We start from the raw sequence: 17,179 nt of genomic DNA on the forward strand, positions 1-17,179 counted from the left end.
TACCATTATTTAATAGCTTTATGAAAGTAATTCCCATGAAATTCAAAGTTTGTCAAATGAATAGTTTATCTTTTGATGTGTTCAATATTGATCAGCTAATAGTGTGGATTATTATGAAGATTATCATCACAACTGATCTTTTGTTATCCTTCAGCATGTTGCATACTAAACAATAAGATAATTTCTGCATTTATGAAATGCAACTTGGAGATACTGAAGTCAAAACAATATGCAGTGTAACTTAATAAGCAAATGGTTCACATAATTTTCATTACATTAAACAAAAGAATGCCTAATTCTATGGTGTAGCAAAAAAAATCCTCAAATCATTTATAGTAGTTTTGTCTGTGAGATCCACATAATGTTTTATCTAATATTTAATCTAAAATAATATAAATTATTCTTCAGGTTCAGTTCAGGCAGTCTTATCATTTGTGGAAACAAAAGGCTTAGCAGTGTATCCATTAACCACACAACCAGCTATTCTGGTCATGATGATATTGTGAGAGGATGTTAAACCTTTCTTCATACACAGAAGATCACATTTTGCATTTTAAAAGAAAAGTACTCCTTTGCCTTCTTATATCCATTTTAGATGTGTTGAGTTTAGAGGATTCATGCCAAAATAATTTGTTACTCGTTATTTAAAAACAAATGTTTTTGTGTGCAGATACGTCCTCACATTGCGACTTTACGCAAGTACACCTATGGAAAACACATCTTGGCCAAACTGGAGAAGTATTACATGAAGAACAGCGCTGAGCTCGGGCCAATTGGCGGACCAACTAATGGGCTGATGTAGGAATGTGCACAGGCTGTCAGCCCTTCCAGGAATCAGGTGTATCCAATCAGCTGAGAGGAATTTACCAAAAATCATCTTCACCTAAAAACGCTATGACTCCCTCCCCCTGTTTTTTCTGGCTATTTAGGAAAACCGAGAGAATAGTCCATGTATTTTGTCCGGTATTTGCCTACACTTCCAGCACATTGCCAGCGATTTATCAGATTGCTCTGCTGGGTAAAGCACAGAATGCTTGTATATGTGTAATTGTATCAAACTAGTTGTTACATTTTGTAAATTTTTACCTTGTAAATTCATTGTAAAAAATGGGTAGTTTTTAAACTGAGAAAAGTGGTATTCTTACAGTACACCAGCATGTGACGTGATAAGTCTGCTGGCACAACAGCACAACAGATGCCCCTCATTTTATATATAAATATATATACATTATGTATTGTGCTTCATCTCTCCCAAGCACTGCTAGAAATAGCTGACAGTTAAGTGACAGTTCTTTGTAGATACAGAACGTAGAAAGTTAAGTTTCTTTGTAGTTCATATTTTGTAACTTTGTCTTGGAAACGGCAAAACAGCCTTCTATAAAATCACATGATATAGGCAATTATTTTAATGATTATACTAAAAGCCCTTGGTGGTGAATACTTACTTCATCTCACTTCTTTGAACTGTTAATGTTCAGAAGTTTGAGATGATCAATGCCCTATATTTTTTTTTGCTGAAAACGATGGTGATGTATAGCAGCTTTGTATATAAGTGAATATTAAATTTTTTGAGGTGGGGGGACAAAATATGGTGGTACTTCTATACGTACATAAATATATAAAAATTACGGTGAGAATTTTAACATTTCCCCCCCATTTATAGAGCAAGATTTAAGTGCATTTGCATTTTAAACAGGCTGACAGGACATACTTATTTCATCATCCATATTGGTCAGGAAGAGGTGAAGGTCTAGACATTTTTTTATTTCAGCTTTGAAATGTTATATAGAAATCTTCAGCAGAGTTAGAAATTAAAAGGGGCCATCAGAAGGTATACTTGATAGCTCATTCTGAGGCATGCATGATTATTCAAATAGCCATTGTTTTGCTTCATATAAATATGTAGTGTATATGTCTAGTTAATTACATAGATGTAAGTTTACAGTTTCAAATCTTGAATTACAAAAACTTCTTTCTATGTTTATCACAGGCCTTGCTAACTTAGTAGTGATGCTTTACTTTGTTTGTACAGTTGTACATTTGTAAACCTTGATGCTGTAAATGTAATGTCTTTTACCCTTTTGACAAAAAACGCAAAAATTAGCATTTTAGTGTAAATTCACTCCCTCACCCCTTCCCTTGGCATATAGTGTTGTATACTGTACATTTCTTTGGAACTTTGGAAGAGTGATTTTTAAAAATTCTATCTTTATATGGCTTCGGAATTTGACATTGCATTCTTTTTAACTATTATTAGGATCAGTAGCTTTTGTTTATACATGTAGTTGTTAAATATTCTGTTAATATGGTCATGAATTATTCTGTCATAAATTGTTAAAGTACATTGTGTTTAGAAAATCGAAAGGACTGGACAAGACATTTAGTTACCATGGAAACTTTCCATCTAGCCTGACAGGACTTTCTTTTGTACAGAAGAGTACTGTATTTTGGAACATCTACTAACTTGTAAGTGAAAGAATGTATGATATTGTCAATTATAATAATTTGAACATTTGAGGCTGTAACACTAGCAGACGTTATGTACATTTACAGGTGGCCTTATGTACATTTCCCGAAGTAATTAAAATATCCTTTTTTGCAGGCAGAATTGTGACAAGATATGTATAATTAAACAATTCTTTGTAACTTTTGACTCTGGATATATTTTGAAATCAGATTTGTAAATTCAGTTTAAGAAAATTTTAATCATTTTTCTTGTATTTCACTGACTTTGGTCAGCTTTTTGTATAGGTGATGAATGTTATGGAGGTTTGTTTTTTATTTTTTTCTGAGTCCTCAGATGACTTGGCTTTGGGCAGTCGAAAGTTTTAACTCGGGCTGTGCTTACAAAGGTCTGTCATGGGTTAAGTTCATGGTAAGTTTTAGGGGACAGAGAAATTATGTACATTTAGTTTTTATCCTTCAGCCTTATTGTAGCAGTTTTTCGAGCCCATTTGTGTTTAAAACCTCCTGAAGTAATGCAGGTGACTCTTTTACAGTATATCTTGTCTGGTTTGTTCGAACACTCTCCATCAGACCTGTTTCAGTTTTGTTAGGGAGCACTGCCCAAGTTTCCATGGCAACTGTGTTTGTATAATGGCGGATGCGTAATGGCTCTATGGTGTTCTCTTGGTTGGTGATACAGGGGCTGTGCTAGTTCTGAATTTCTGGAGAAGAAAAATGTGACAAAACCACTAAGCTGTTCCTCTGACGTGTGTTTTTTTTTGATGGATGGTGTGTTTGGACCAGTTTGTCATTCGTGTGTGATCAAGTTGGCCACCAGTCTCCATGGCAGTTCTACAAAATTATTTGTTATTTGATCATTTGTATATGCTGTATAAACAAAAAAGAGGAAAAATGTGAATAACATTGTATGAAATAAACTTGGTCATGTGTTTTCTGTAGGAAAATGCCCATCATGGCTTTTGTTTTGAAACAACATACAATAATTTTCACAAAGTAGAGATTTGTTCCTGAAGTATTTTTAGATTCAAATCGTCGAATACACATTATAAATAGACACCCCTCACCCCTTCACAAAGCACCTTCACTGAATATGGCACACTAAACCATTTCAATCTCGATGTCTCTAGTCTGCACTAGGCTGTTTCTTTTTTGCATTTATTTCCAGTCCAGTGAAGACTGAGAATTGAGACGTAGTTATAGCATTTTTTAATTAAAATAGTTATTTTTCTAGGAGCATTAGTTTTAGGCTGTCATCTTTGTGCCTTCTTTCTCAATATTGTTACTGATTTATCTGACACTTTTACCCAAAGCATCTTACATTTGCACCCATTTATACAGATGGGTACTGGAGATGTTTGGGGTGAAATACCTTGCTCAAGGGTACAACAGCAGTATCTCATCTGGGATTCAGACCAAAAACCTTCCAGTTCCTGAGTCTTGAACCCTAATCACTGCCATTCATTATTCATTCTTCATAATATTGTATTTCTTTGGAGTCCATTTTTACACTTCTTATGTTAAACCAGCAGATGGTGCTGTTACAGTACTTCATAAAAATACACTAAAAATGACTCAATCAAATTTCTAAGTTGATACTTTATGCTGTACTAATACGGAAACAGGAATCAGCAGAAATTCACTTGCTTTAAATTGTTAATTTATTAACTATATTAAGTGTCTCCTAATTTTTACTTTTGAGATTCTTTTGCAGACACTGAATCTGATCCAGGTGTTGCACGTGGGTCATGTCACCAGCAGCCTGTGGTCGGAATTCCCCAAGCAGTGTCACAGATCACCAAAGCCCACTGAGAGTAGGGTCGGAGTTGTCAGCCAGGGCTGTCTTGGCTTTCTGTGACACAACGCCCCCTCTAAATCAGTGTCTGTGAGGGATTATCCTTTCTTCCAACCTGTGATGTTTCTGCACAGGTCTGTGCTGTTTGTGACAAGTTAAAAGATGAGCAGCTGGAAGCTGAGGGAGATGAGCTAATCTGCCTGCTCTGCCTCATCCCCTCCTGTGTGTGGTTGTTGTGAGCTGAGACATAAAAAACACACAATATTTCCAGATTGGGTGGGTGTAACAGAATATTGGGTGATTCCAAAGTTGCTTGAAAAACACTAGGATCCCCAAAGAATCACACGTTGTTTTAACTATCCAATTTGAAGTGCCCTAAGGCTTCTTTTGGCCTAAGTTGGACTAACAGACAAGAAGATACAATTGGAAACCACAGGAATTACATTTAAAACTAAGAACAGAAACGGATTTTGTACAGAGTCTGTAACTAACCAGTTGATACCCTGGTTTACTTCAAGAAAAGGCTGGATTAGATCCTCAGGTTAATTGGCTAATAAATGAGCTGAACGAATGGCCTAGTGTACATTCATTTACGAACTCTGTTATTAAAGAACAGAGCTTCATCTTTCCAAAACTAAGTCTGGGTTGCATTCTGACTGCTTTCAAAATATGCGAAAAAAACACTTGAAAAATATTTTTTTTTTCTTTTCCAATCCCTTTGGAAATGCACTTCCAGTTCCTCCGATACTCATCAAGATGAATTCCCACTTCATCTAAACGTCTGTTGTGACCTCTTGAAAACAGCGTTAACTCTAAAGATTAGACAGTGCTATAGCACGATCATCAATCATCAGTTTTATTTGTAGTTCATTATGGATATACAAAGGTAATTTTTTTTTTATTCAGTCAGTCTTCAGTAATTCATTCTTTAGGGAGCATTCATTACATTTAATATGCTTTTGTGTTGGGCAGTTAATTCGCCCTCTACCCTTTGGTTTTCAAAGATGTGGGTTTACACAAAATGTCGATTTACACAAAGGACCTTTTTTTCTCACAGGTGTGGTGAAACATTGGTCATGTTGTGTGGTTTGGCAATTATGGTTTTTCCCTCTTTCTCCACTCTAAAGAGACTCAATTACGGTTATTTTATAAAGAGTGGTTTCTGGGGTGTGTACAGTATTTAAGTGAGATAAAGAGACCCTGAGAATTTTTTAAATGTAGATGTCCATAACCCACATTTATGTGGTTTATTGGGATGGTGGTTAGAATCTGAATAGCAGGTAAGCAGTTTATCTCTTTATTATTTATTATGCTTACACTTTTTTTCATATTGACATTGCCACATCTTGGAGGGGAAAACTCCATTCACATCTTTTTGAACAGCAACAGCTATTTGAAAACATAAATATTTGTAGATAACTTTGTGCAAAATAGAACGATGATACTTCTGCTAATTATGTATTGTGTTCTGTGAAACGTCTGAGAGTCAGACTATGGGTGTAGCCAGTTTCACGTGATCAGACTAGACATAGATAAAACAAACTTGAGCCATTGGAGGGTATGCTGTAGTTCATTTTAAATGCTAATGTCCTGTAGATGCCCGATCAGCTAACACAACAAGTGACCTTTATACACTCTGTGTTTTCTTTACACAACCTTGCACAGAATTAGCTGAAATTTCAGGCAATACTTTACACACTACAAGGTGTAGATTTACTATGTTACAGAAAGCAAAGAAAGGATAATGGTAACACTGGTAATGGTAATGGTAATTAGTACTGGAAGCTCTGCCCTGCAAGTACTTCTGAAAACAGAAATGTGGGGACTTTGAATAGTGCACTGTTGGCAGAGTGGTTAGCATTGCTGTTTCACAGCGTTGGGGCCCTAGGTTTATTTCCGAATCTGGGTTGCTGTTACTTGCAGGAATAGGCCACCCTGAACTGGATAAAGCCGTTAGAAGATGGATGAATAGCGCACTCAGTAAAGGCCGAAAATGTTCAAAGAGTTGAAGAAGCATACATATGATTATGTACTTTTAAGTTTGGATTACATGGATTCTGCTTTTACTGTATATGTCACTCCTTAGCCCAATGTTTAAGTTTTTTTATTTTTAAATGTATGCAGCAGAGATGCAGAATGCTGAGGAAGCTTGGTGAGGCCTTTCAGTTGCCCCCTGGTGGGGATCATTGCAATATTTTCTGAAATTACTCCTGTTTTCCCTCCTGCCACATGCCCATCAGTCATCTTAAAAATGACTCTAGTGCTTGAAGTTGCTTTGCTGAGAATGAGCCACTTTGCAGCTGCTGAACAGCAATAAACCACAAAGGAACACAGATTGAATGCAGGTGAAGGACAGGCAGTCGTGGGAACTTGGCCTGTCCTTATATCCCTATGTCGAGACAGAGTAGGATTGCAGTAAATAGTAAAGTGTGTAAAGGCTGTGTTTCCAGGTTAGCACCCTTAACCCCATCCCTTCTTACGGTGCAGAAAGGTTTCAGATGTCTGATAAACCTCATTCTGCTGCTGTTCCCAATTACCCTGTGCAATAGTCTGTGTGGGTTACCTCATTAAAGATAAAATACACAGCCATATGGAATAAATCTTAAAAATCCTTAGTCACCCCCGGCAGAACAAAATCCTTTCCCACATCTGCAGTCTGAAACCACTCAGAAGTTAAAATGAAGTGCTTTTAAGTTCATCTTCATTTCATTATATACAAAATGGCTCTTTATTGCTTTGTCAGGCTTAGCTTTAAACAAATGGTTGTGGCACTTTAAAGATCTTCCTTTCAGGCACTTAATTGGGGTTTCCTTTCTTTTTTTCCCCTCCAATGCTATCAAATGATGTTTGAAAAAACAGTGTCTCCTAGACTTCATGTCATGATGTCTCATTAAGTTGTCTGGCCAGATTTGCTGAGTCAAACTGTGGAGGACGGACAATAAACCATGACAGGCCACAGGGCTAAGCCACAACATCCTGAGGAACAGAGGTTTCTACATCAGTTTCATCCTGAACCTTATCATGTGTGCTTGGGAGAAAAAGCTGAGCGGCCATTTATAAACTGTGGAAATACATGAGTGCTATTATTTGCCAAATCCATTAACACAGGGACACTGAACTTGAACTTGTCTGCCCAGTCCACTCCATTACGGCATTACATTTCTGCCCTTTAAAGTAACCTTTATATTGATATTCAGATATTTTTATTTATCAGTAAGATAATTAAGGAGATGGTTGTTGCTGAACTCTGTAATGGAGCAAATTAGGAAGAGTGAACCTGGTAAGTCGTGCATTGATATCTGGTTCACTTACACATGAGAACATTAGAACATTTACAAAGAAACAGGTCATTTGAGCCAATGTGCTTATTAGTGGATAATACCAAACTCTTGTACATCTGTTTTATGAAGGCTAGAGGACTTCCCAACCCTGTGCCTTCTGGTTTCTATTTCAGCTGAGCTGCTTCTTAATTCAGCTTAATACCCATTTAATTAAAGTATTATTTTGTAAAATAGTTTCAGATCTCAATAGTACAGATGAGCGATTTGTATGAATACATCACAAGTTTTATTGGCAAACTGTTATACACACTGTCATTTTCACCTGTTTCTGTATATCGGTAATTGATAACCAATTAAGAAAATTGTTTGAGTTAATAACCATCATAAAATCACAGTAAAATTCTCGTTCAAAATCTAGGTCAAATAAGAACATAAGAAGATAGGAAAGGTTACATACGAGACGAGGCCATTTGGTCCATACTGTATAGCAAGTTTGGTAGTTAGTAGCTAACTGATTCAAGGATCTTGTCCATGTGTTCCTTGATAAGAAAGAATCCATGATATCTGCTTCAATAACATGACTGGATAGCTTGTTCCACACTCGCACAGTGATGGTTAAAGAAGTGCCACCTTTTCTCAGACTTAAATGCACTTTCACATAGCTTCCACTTGTGGCGTGTGGTTTGTGTTTCACTTTTCATTCTGAAGGAATCTGCTGGGTTGATTGTCAATGCCCACGAGGATCTCAATTCTTATATCATAGTCTTCTCTGTTCAAGATAAAAAAAAAACTTCAGTTCCTTCAGCCTGTTACTGCAGGACATTTGCTTAAGCCTTAGATTGAATCTGGTTTGCTTTTATCTTGATACCAGACCAGCGATATATTTTCTATAGTATGGTGTATCTATAGTATGGTGACCAAAATTGTACACGATATTGTACTTCTGGATAAGATGCTTGGATCTATGTTTTGCAGTACGAAAAGAACACTTGTAGCTTGATGGGTATATAGAGAAGAATAAATGGTGGAAGGAAAGAGAATCAGAAGGCAATGATGTAATAGGATTTGATTGGTAAATATGATGGATAAGCTACCATAACAATCCATTTTGACAGCTGCTGAATAGTTTACCTTGAGTTGCTGTGCTCAAACTTTGAAGATTCTGACCAATGTACACAATGTAAAGATCGCTAAATGACAAGCTTTGTTTCTTCTCACTCAAACTAAGCTGTATTCATAATCAGAGTTGCCCTACTAGTAGAAAACACTAGTGGATGGTTTCAATAAATTGTTCATGTGTATTGTTGTACACATAAATTGCAACTCGGGAGTTTTAGTGTCTTAGATGTGCAAGAATTCCAGAGAGTAGTGTCAGTGCTAAAAAAAGTTTGGCAATGTGAAGCCAGTCGATCGACTATTTAATTAAATGCAAGTGGCACTCACCTGATAAAGTCATTACTACAGTATAGTTGCAATTGCTGCCCAAATAAAGAAATACTGGGTAACATGAAACACTAGGGAATCCAAAGGAAACCACTTTTTCACAGGCTGTTTCATGTGTGACTGCCCCGGTTATTACCAGACTGTGCTAATGATGATTCTGGATGACACAGAGCAGGATTGCAGCATACAGGCATTCTCAGGCAAATCTGTCAATAGATTGGCACAGTGTTGAAACATGCTAAGAAGCTGGCTGAAGCACTTGGTCACTTTTGAATCCATTTTCCAACACGCACAATTAAGAAAACCCTTTATTTAGTGTCGACGCCTCTTTATTTTAGACACTAGTCATCCAGTGGGCAAGTAAGGTTGTGCTATGTGTGTTAAACTCTCCCAAAGCTTGGTATATTCAAGAACAAAATGGCTTCTCTAATATAAGTAGAAAGTTCATAATGTATAGTAGATAGTAGTCATATAGTAGATTTCTGTTTTTCACTGTTTATAAATCAATCAATCAAAGTTTATCAAATGCACAACAGTACAAAGTGCAGCAGTAATAGCTGGCAATGAAATGTCTTTTCTGAGAGCTCACCAAGGGGAAATAAACATAAAAATCACAAAAAAATGTTTTTCAGTTTTGTGCAATTGTTGTAAATGCATAATGCTCTTTGTATTTCTATGATTCTGAGAGTAGATGCTTGCAGCAGTTAATCAGCCAAAGCAATGTGGAGCTTGAAACCCACCTATTAGTCATTAGCCTTCACCATCTGTTTTGTGGTAACTCTGTTAAAAACATATAGACATGAAATAATGAGGACTTTGGCAGTTTATGGCTGAGAACAAGGAAAAGAATGTCCCTCCTACTTTTACTTCAGTGAAAAGAGATTTTACAGTCTGCCGGCTCAAAGCCACATACGGATTGTTATCGAAATAGCAAGATAACAAGACCCAGTCATGACTGGAAATCAGAATATCAATGTTGTAAGAAAACCTGAGCTGTTTATTCCAGAGGAGTTTACAAATTATCCTGATTTGACCTGACTACAAAGCATGCCTTCTAAAAGACAATAGTCAGTCAAAGAAAGTAGAATTATTTTTAAAAGCTAATTTCTTTCCCATAAACTGCATTTCCCCACTAATACATGTTAATGTTGGTTCAATAGTCAACCACAGACAAATGCAATGAAATTCGATTTATTTTTTGCTGTATGTTATTTACATACAGTGTTGTTCCTGGTTTAAGCCTCATTTCTCTATTTGGATATCTCTGCTTCAGCTTTTCTAGTTGTTAAAGTTGTACATGTTGAATATTGGAATATTTGTATACCCTATAGTACAGTTCAAAGACTGGCAAATTTTTACAGACAATCCATAAAAGTATACTGTGACAGGTCGAGCTTTAACCAGGCGGCTTGTGAGGCATGAGCAAAAATACTGGACAACGAGGTTTTATTTTACTAAACTCTTAAAAATTTACACAAAAGGAAATCTAGTACCACCTAGTCCAGTGAATCCCTTGATATACCATAGGACGTCTTAGTTGATTCCATGTGAGAATATGGCTTTCTGCTTCTTCATCAATTTCCTAATTAATCAAATATTTCACCACATGTGAACCTATTTACACACAAAAGAGGTCTTGATGCCCCTTGTGGCAGGTGAGCTGAAACTCCTATACTCCTTACTCCAGTCCTGACGCAATTACAAACACAGCCAAAAAGATGTAGTGACATTAGGTGGAGCAGCTGAGGTTGGATGGGTCCTGAGTAGCTTCGAGCAGTACCTAACAATGGTTTAAAAATATTAACCAGTTTGTGCATCTGTTAAAAAATAATTTGGAGCCTTTAGTTATATGCTACTAGAGTAATATAGAGAGTGTTTTTTTTGTCAACACAAAATTAAATTCAGCAGTGAACTGAGTCAAATAGCCAAGACCAGTTATACATAATAAATAATCCTTACCCTTATATGTCACTTTTCTGATAATGGGGACTCCTCTCCACCACCACCAATGGGTAGCACCCACCTGGAAGGTAGCCAAAGTACAAAGTGGTATGGTCACCACACATAAGGCAATGAAGGCAATTAATACATGGGGATTATTAAGCGGCCATGATTGCTAACAGCCTTGGGGGATTTTAGCCAGGACAGTGGTGTAACACTCCTACTCTTTTTGAAAAATGCCCAGGGATTTTTAATGACCACAGAGAGTCTGGACCTCAGTTTTATGTCTCATCTGAAGGACGGCGCCTTTTTACAGTATAGTGTCACCATCACTATACTCTGGGCACTAGGACCCACACGGACAGGGTGAGCACCCCCCTGTTGGCCCCACTAACACATCTTCCAGCAGCAACCTTAGCTTTCCCAGGTACTCCCATCCAGGTGCTGGCCAGGCTCACACCTGATCCTGAGCTCCAGTGGATTGCCAGTTGTGAATTGCAGGCTGAGCAAGATGAATAAATTTATTGTCTTTGCATCCTAGATCTAATGAAATATTGTTCCAAGTTGTTTCAAAAATAGTAGATTCTATTGATTGAAAAATTGGAGGTGCTCACATCAGAATTATATCAACAAGAAAATAATATTGACAGTAAAGAAAGGAAAATTGTAGTGCTCAGAAGGCAAGTACAGGCTGCAGTTGAAGAAATGTATCAACTGGAATATTGCTGCAGGCAAAACAATCTTAGAGTAATGAACTTACACAGGGGCATGGAGAAAGGAGATATGACTGGCTATTTACAGTAGCTGTTTTAATATCAAAACAATTAAACATTGATCTGACAACTGGAAATATTAAAAGGACACACAGAGTGGGCATGAGAGAGAGGGGGGCTACATTTTCCCAGAATGTGGTGTTTTAATTCCTGAACTACCAAACGAAAGTCAACATTTTGAGAGCTTTGGAAAAAACTGTAAAAGAAATAAGGGTTAGTTTGACTACAAATAAGTTTGACCAAACCTGCCGCATTATTGTGAGGATTGAGCTAAGAAGCTGCTACAAATGTGTAGACGGAGGAGATGCAAGAGAGGTACGTGAACTCTTGGGTGTGAGACTTATATACATAGGCAAGCAGGTTATAAAGTTATAAAGTTTATTTACTCATCTGCAACTTCTACTTCATTGCTCACTACCAACTTACAATGGGCTTTACATTCTGAAATTCAATAAAGGTTATGAATGTACTCAACTCAGATTTTCTTATCCATTGTGTTACTTGGATAACAGTAAAGATAATTTGTTGTATTTAAATTGTGAACAACTTCTGGTATTTGTTCTCAATTCCACCAAAAGAAGAAATGAAAGTGCTGTGACCAGCAAAGCACATCTTCATCCTACTGTTTGAGCAGTTTTATTTTGAATACTGAACCAGTTCTGTCATTAGCATCTATTCAGTCATCTGTTGTACTAGACAATCTGGTTACAATGTAAAAGTATCCCAGCATCAACATACCACTATAAGCCAGAACAGCCTTGAATTAAAAATCTTATTTTTGGTGTTGCTTTATATTTGTTATCTTCAGCATGGGCTACAGAAGGTCTTACTGCAGGGCTACACTTAGACCTTAAAACTCCAGACACACCCCCACTACAGCTATTGAGTCTATATTTGTAGCACCCCACCTCCATAGATCATCTCTTTGATCTGCTAAATGCTAGGGAAGGATTAAGAAAAATGCAAGCACACCCAAACTGGCTGTTATGCAAATCAATGATCAGCTGATTGTAGGACATTCACCTCTAACGGCTCAACCCACAGCAATGTATGCAGACTAAAGAGGAGCACCTAATTTTTTCTCAATTTAACTTTGAATTTCTTTCATAGTGATGCTAAATGTTCAGTAACAATTTAGAAAAAAGATTTTTAAATCTGACGTTTAAAGAAATTAGCGGTTAATCAACTGAAAGTTCATCAACAAATAATTGGACAGCCATTAGCCAGCTACAGTATGTACTGCATTAAACACAATTTGGTAAGTTTTTGCACCAGCTATTTTTCTATGTTTGGGTAAGTAACCTCAGCAGAAATAAAAGTAAACGGCATGGCCCAAAACAAAAAATCTAGCAGAACTTTGGTCAAAATTTCTCAATAAATTTGTCAATCTAGCACATTACAAAATTCCGGTCTTGGAAGTACAGAAAGTTAAAAAAAATGTTTTCGGTGTTCGCATATTTTGAGTATCTGAAGACAATTCTATGGTGTGTTTGACTGTAATATATATAGATATGCATGTATGGTATGATCTCAGTTTATTTCCTAATGACAGTGTTTGGCCAGGTAGCTACTGCATAAACGGAACAGAAGACTGCAGCCTCCCAATATCTCGTCACACCTACACACTAAGAAAGCAACTTTCTTTGTTTACTTCACCCTGTTTCTCATCAGGATACAGTAATTTGAGCCGCTATGTAAAAGTCATTTGATGTCATATTCATGTTCTTCCAGCTTTAGTGGATGATCAAGTAACTCCAGTGACATTTGCCCAGAAACTAACTAACCATGAGACTAGCTGTTACTAACATCATAACACCATGGTCTGGAAAGTAGTGAGTCAGATCTCTTGCTCTTTCAATACATTATTATTTACAACAACCCCCCATGCCCTTAGGATCAAGGTTTGAGCAGGGAGTTCTGTCAACATGCGTTTAAAATACAAATTAGAGATTTGTTTTACTTTATAAACATGACTTTTATTTCTTCCATTGACCACTCAAATGATGTTGGAAGTATTGTGTCACAGGTTCACCAGGTGCTCAGCTGCTAACTTGAATCACATCATCTTGTTCAGTGTGAAAGTGCTGGGCCCTCAGACGCTGAGGAAACACTAGCAGACAGCCATGGTCCAATTTAGTAGCACAACTACTCCAGCATACTTCAGCTGTGTACGCTGACGTCATGCCCAAGCCCATTACATTTTGTCAAGAAAACATGCATTTTAGATGTGTTAAACTTCAGATCTTAGCATTTTGTTGACACATTCTGCCTTCTGAAGTGTAAAGCTCAAATATTTGCATGTCCAGAATAGCAATTACAATTTATGATTGCATCGGAGGATTTATTGAAGCAAAGTCAAAACATTTAACCCCATTGCATGGCTATATATATCACTCTGGAGGTCTGACAAAGCAACTCTTCTCTGTCATAAAAATGATATTTTTGTCTTCTAACAGATAGATTTTTTTACCCTAACGGGACTTCCCTGCATTAAAGGCTATAAGATTATGGCTTATAGTGTTTTCAGACTGTGAAAGCACCACCTTGACAAGATAAAATTGCAGCTTTCAAACCAAAAATGCATGTGAAACACACACTTAAAGTTCTATTTATAAACAGTAATTGAAAATCTTAGTAAATCTGTTAGAAAAAATCCCCAAACAAACCAGCACAACCAGATTTCTGAAAAGCAACTAACCTGTTCTTTCTGTAGTATAAAAAAGTGTAAATAAATGTACTAACTGCTGTATCATTCAAATATATTTCTGCTAACTATTTGAAATTGTTTAGTCAGGAAAAAATTGGCTTTACCGCATTGGTCTGTCAGTTTACTGAAATTGTTAAGAACGTTGTCACGATCGGGTTCCCTCTTCTTAAGGGGGCTCCGACACTTTTGTAATTTAGTTGATTTTGTGCACCTACCCTCTATTTTGTGTTTCATTATTTAAGCCTGGCACTCTCAGTATTCTGGGTTCAGAATTGGGAGCTAGATGCCCAGAAGCGCGCCTACCAGCGGCATAGACTTCATTAGGCTTCCTGACCATCTGAGTCCAGGCCTCCGAGCACCTGGCCTTGTTATCCTGGTTTTATTCCCTGCCCCTGTTCCGGATCCCTTTTAACTGTGTTTATTTTGTCTTGGATGGATCCCCCAGATTTGGACTTGGACCGCGCCCTGGATTCCCCCTTTTGGACTGTCTGGACCTGTTTGCCCTTGCCACACCCCCCGAGCACCAGATCACCGTCGTCATGCCCCCCTGTCTGTCTACCTGTCCGATCCTGCTGTACCTTCCCAAATGTCCTTACTTCCGGATTATACCGTCTGCATAGGGTCCTGAACTATGCTTCGCTGGAGCCTGGACCAGCTCCCGTTACAAACATAAGAAACATAATAACAATACTACTTATAATATATTGTTAATATATACATAGATATTAATAATATGACATTAACATAGTGTCTACACAAAGTAGTCCTAAGAGCCCTAGCAACAGATCCCCACACAAATATTTCGTACCCAGCTGAAAGCTGTAAGGATTTCCTGAAAGGTCAGCACTGGGCAACACTATGTTGCTTCTTTAGTGTTTCTGCCTATCATGACCATTGCAAAGATCACTGGACTAAATAAATGCATGAAATATAGAACTTACTCATTTAATTCAACACTCACATTACTGAGTGTAATTAGGACTCAAGTCCTCAAAAGTGATTTGACAGCTATTTGAAAAGAACAATAAATGAAGAGTGTGCTTAAAAGAACCAGTCAAAGGAACTGCACATTATTGAATGACTTGAGAGAACCAATTTTAATTAATTTCTAAGGTAATTAGCCCAAAGTTCCAACAGAAACATGTAAAAACTAACAATATTTTACACATCCATCTCGTGAATTTGAATTAAAGGAGGTGTTGGTTATGTACAACAGATGATGATAATGCTAATAAGGCAAGATTTCCAACTCTTTCATTAAGAGAATGGATATAAATCCAGGCTTATAGTATCTAAATAAGCCTTAGCTAATTTTAGGTGGCTTTGTTCCTAAAGGAGTTAAAAATCAGAGTTTTAAGGTTTCAGGGTTCCTGTGACAAGAGTCTTTTGGTGTAACAGATTTCAGCGATGTCTGGTGGTGGCGCTGTGTGTCCTCTGAATCCAGTTGACCAGTTGAATCCCAGAAGGGCCAGAGTTGAGTTACACGCATTACATCACCTACGATAAGTCTACCTCCACTGTGTCTTTCTGTTCATGAGGTAGAAAAGATCTGATTACACAGCATTTCTGTTTGTCGTTTGAGATTAGAGGACACTAATGGCTAAAGTGATATATCCAGTTCTTCACTTTCAGCCTTTGCGTAAACATTGTATGGCTGCCACAGCGTTCGTGCATTGGACATACTGTAATTGACAAGAGCTGTCACTGCACAGTATACACTGTAAGAATATAAGAGCTGCTCTGGATCATCACAAGCAACAACGATGTGAAGGTAGGCCTAAATGTCTATGTCAGTTTCTTCCACGATTACAGCCCATTTCTGAGTGAGTGGGTGCCATTTTGACATTCTGTTTGCTAAATGAAACATTGCCTATTTCATTTGTGAGCACTGCAGATCATTACAGGACCATGACAGCCTTGAAGGACAACAAACGAAATAGAAAGAGGGGACAGATGCAATGTGTTTCACCTTTTATTTGAACCAAGGCTGAATGAACATTAAAATAGAATTTTCTGTATCTAAATGATGAAAATCTCAATAAAGTATTTTAGAAACTACACAATGCCACACCTCCAGCATTCTCACCAAATGACCTAGATGGGTCAAGTGTCTTCCTCTTGTCTCTTGTGCTTTTTGTGTGCTCATAATTACCTGCTTCGTAATGTGAGAATTGCAATATACACTAATATTGAAACAGGCTAGAATGCCCTGGGGCATTCTATGGCTTCCCTATACCTTGGACGAAATGTCTTCCAGTCCTGAAGTACTAGTGAAGACTGGATCTGAAGATTATACTAAGGAGAACAACAAATTCAGAGCAGGTTGTTTAATGAGCAGGAATTGGTAAAGTGGTCAGGTGGGTTAGTGAAGGAACACTGCTTGATATACTGAAGAAAGATAAGATAAGATCAGATCACTTTATTAGCCATATACAATTTCTTACACTAGGAATTTGTCTTTTTCACATACCCCAACTTGTTCTCCATGAGACAGCTTGGGGTCAGAGTGCAGGGTCAGCCATTGTACAGCGCCCCTGGAGCAGTTGGGGTTAAGGGCCTTGCTCAGGGGCCCAACAAAGTAGGATGCCTCTGCCGGCCACTGGATTTGAGCAGGCAACCTTCCAGCCACCGACACAGATCCTTAGCCACAGAACCACCGCTCCGCCCCAGAATTACTGTAGGGTTTTAGTATGTCAGCAATCAGTGCTGTAGAGCTAACACCAATTTAAGGGCAGAATGAATTTAAAACAAATGTATTCTTGCTATTTAAAATGGA

The 17,179-nt window shown here is 37.5% G+C and overlaps 1 protein-coding gene across 12 annotated transcripts in view; it reads left to right on the top strand.

The window, feature by feature from the left end:
* The window catches only part of LOC102698873 (pumilio RNA-binding family member 2), a 50,411-nt gene extending 47,001 nt beyond the window's left edge, over nucleotides 1-3,410 (top strand). For all 12 annotated transcript variants that reach the window (XM_015357032.2, XM_015357059.2, XM_015357073.2 and 9 more), the window contains one exon: nucleotides 671-3,410. In XM_015357032.2, coding sequence (XP_015212518.1) covers nucleotides 671-802 — 132 coding nt within the window. In that variant the 3' untranslated portion in view covers nucleotides 803-3,410. The remainder of the gene's footprint in view (nucleotides 1-670) is intronic.
* Nucleotides 3,411-17,179: the final 13,769 nt, after the last annotated feature.

Source organism: Lepisosteus oculatus, chromosome 2, assembly GCF_040954835.1.
Source record: "Lepisosteus oculatus isolate fLepOcu1 chromosome 2, fLepOcu1.hap2, whole genome shotgun sequence".
NCBI classification, from domain to species: domain Eukaryota; kingdom Metazoa; phylum Chordata; class Actinopteri; order Semionotiformes; family Lepisosteidae; genus Lepisosteus; species Lepisosteus oculatus.